Below are 2,500 nucleotides of genomic sequence, written 5' to 3'. Positions count from 1 at the left end.
TTAAATGTAACCAAACACCATGATACATAACGAAACATCACTAAACATCATGAAACACCATTAAATGTAACCAAACACCATGATACATAACGAAACATCACTAAACATCATGAAACACCATTAAATGTAACCAAACACCATGATACATAACGAAACATCACTAAACATCATGAAACACCATTAAATGTAACCAAACACCATGATACATAACGAAACATCACTAAACATCATGAAACACCATTAAATGTAACCAAACACCATGAAACATCCCCAAACACCATGAAACATCACCAAACACCATGAAACATCCCCAAACACCATGAAACATCACCAAACACCATGAAACATCACCAAACACCATGAAACATCACCAAACACCATGAAACATGATAAAACACCATGAAACATCACCAAACACCCCCCAGGTGGTGAGGGTAGGCAACAACATCTCCTCCCCGCTGATCCTCAACACTGGGGCCCCACAAGGGTGCGTTCTGAGCCCTCTCCTGTACTCCCTGTTCACCCACGACTGCGTGGCCACGCACGCCTCCAACTCAATCATCAAGTTTGCGGACGACACAACAGTGGTAGGCTTGATTACCAACAACGACGAGACGGCCTACAGGGAGGAGGTGAGGGCCCTCGGAGTGTGGTGTCAGGAAAATAACCTCACACTCAACGTCAACAAAACTAAGGAGATGATTGTGGACTTCAGGAAACAGCAGAGGGAACACCCCCCCATCCACATCGATGGAACAGTAGTGGAGAGGGTAGCAAGTTTTAAGTTCCTCGGCATACACATCACAGACAAACTGAATTGGTCCACTCACACAGACAGCATCGTGAGGAAGGCGCAGCAGCGCCTCTTCAACCTCAGGAGGCTGAAGAAATTTGGCTTGTCACCAAAAGCACTCACAAACTTCGATGCACAATCGAGAGCATCCTGGCGGGCTGTATCACCGCCTGGTATGGCAACTGCACCGCCCTCAACCGTAAGGCTCTCCAGAGGGTAGTGAGGTCTGCACAACGCATCACCGGGGGCAAACTACCTGCCCTCCAGGACACCTACACCACCCGATGCTACAGGAAGGCCATAAAGATCATCAAGGACATCAACCACCCGAGCCACTGCCTGTTCACCCCGCTGTCATCCAGAAGGCGAGGTCAGTACAGGTGCATCAAAGCTGGGACCGAGAGACTGAAAAACAGCTTCTATCTCAAGCCCATCAGACTGTTAAACAGCCACCACTAACATTGAGTGGCTACTGCCAACACACTGTCAATGACACTGACTCTACTCCAGCCACTTTAATCATGGGAATTGATGGGAAATGATGTAAATATATCACTAGCCACTTTAAACAATGCTACCTTATATAATGTTACTTAACCTACATTATTCATCTCATATGCATACGTAGATACTGTACTCTATATCATCGACTGCATCCTTATGTAATACATGTATCACTAGCCACTTTAACTATGCCACTTGGTTTACATACTCATCTCATATGTATATACTGTACTCGATATCATCTACTGTATCTTGCCTATGCTGCTCTGTACCATCACTCATTCATATATCCTTATGTACATATTCTTTATCCCCTTACACTGTGTATAAGACAGTAGTTTTTTTTGGAATTGTTAGTTAGATTACTTGTTCGTTATTACTGCATTGTCGGAACTAGAAGCACAAGCATTTCGCTACACTCGCATTAACATCTGCTAACCATGTGTATGTGACAAATACATTTTATTTTATTTTATTTTATTTTATTTGAAACATGATAAAACACCATGAAACATCACCAAACACCATGAAACATCACCAAACACCATGAAACATGATAAAACACCATGAAACATCACCAAACACCACAAGAGATCTAAGCTGTATTTACTCAGATATCACAGCAGGAGTTTTACAATTGAGCTGGCCGGACAGACAGACGGCAGCATCGCTACTGGTAATCCCAGGGAAAGAAGACTGGGGTGGGAGAGAGAGGAGAGGAGAGGAGAGGAGAGGAGAGGAGAGGAGAGGAGAGGAGAGGAGAGGAGAGGAGAGGAGAGGAGAGGAGAGGAGAGGAGAGGAGAGGAGAGGAGAGGAGAGGAGAGGAGAGGAGAGGAGAGGAGAGGAGAGGAGAGAGATAATCCAATGAAATAGTGTCAACAACAGCCCACCCACATAGTCCACTAGAATGCTGAGGAACTCATACAGCCCTCCCCTGAGCCTGCAGACTCTCTGATTCTTCAATCTCTTTGATCTCTATACATCTTACTGCATGTATGTGTAACAAGACACTAGCTTTGTCCCAATATCCACACTTATACCAATAAGTCATGTAGTATGGGCATTTTTCAAATCAGTTGTTGCTTCATTTGTTCCGCTGTAGCATCTGCGGCGTAGCACATGAACATCGCATAGCTGCTTATCTAACAGATCATTGTATAATGTTGTGCGTTTTATAGCGTCTGCGGCGTAGCCTGCACCTGT

The 2,500-nt window shown here is 44.6% G+C and overlaps 1 protein-coding gene across 1 annotated transcript in view; it reads left to right on the top strand.

Annotated features, from left to right (window-relative positions):
* LOC109867058 (cGMP-inhibited 3',5'-cyclic phosphodiesterase A) overlaps nt 1-2,500 on the top strand; it is a 242,096-nt gene that overhangs the window by 209,395 nt on the left and 30,201 nt on the right. Inside the window, exon 5 of the mRNA XM_031801186.1 lies at nt 2,476-2,500. This exon is cut by the window's right edge and continues 124 nt beyond it. Coding sequence (XP_031657046.1) covers nt 2,476-2,500 — 25 coding nt within the window. The remainder of the gene's footprint in view (nt 1-2,475) is intronic.

Source organism: Oncorhynchus kisutch, linkage group LG22, assembly GCF_002021735.2.
Source record: "Oncorhynchus kisutch isolate 150728-3 linkage group LG22, Okis_V2, whole genome shotgun sequence".
Taxonomy (NCBI): Eukaryota; Metazoa; Chordata; class Actinopteri; order Salmoniformes; family Salmonidae; genus Oncorhynchus; species Oncorhynchus kisutch.
This window is presented reverse-complemented; position numbering and strand designations above follow the sequence as displayed.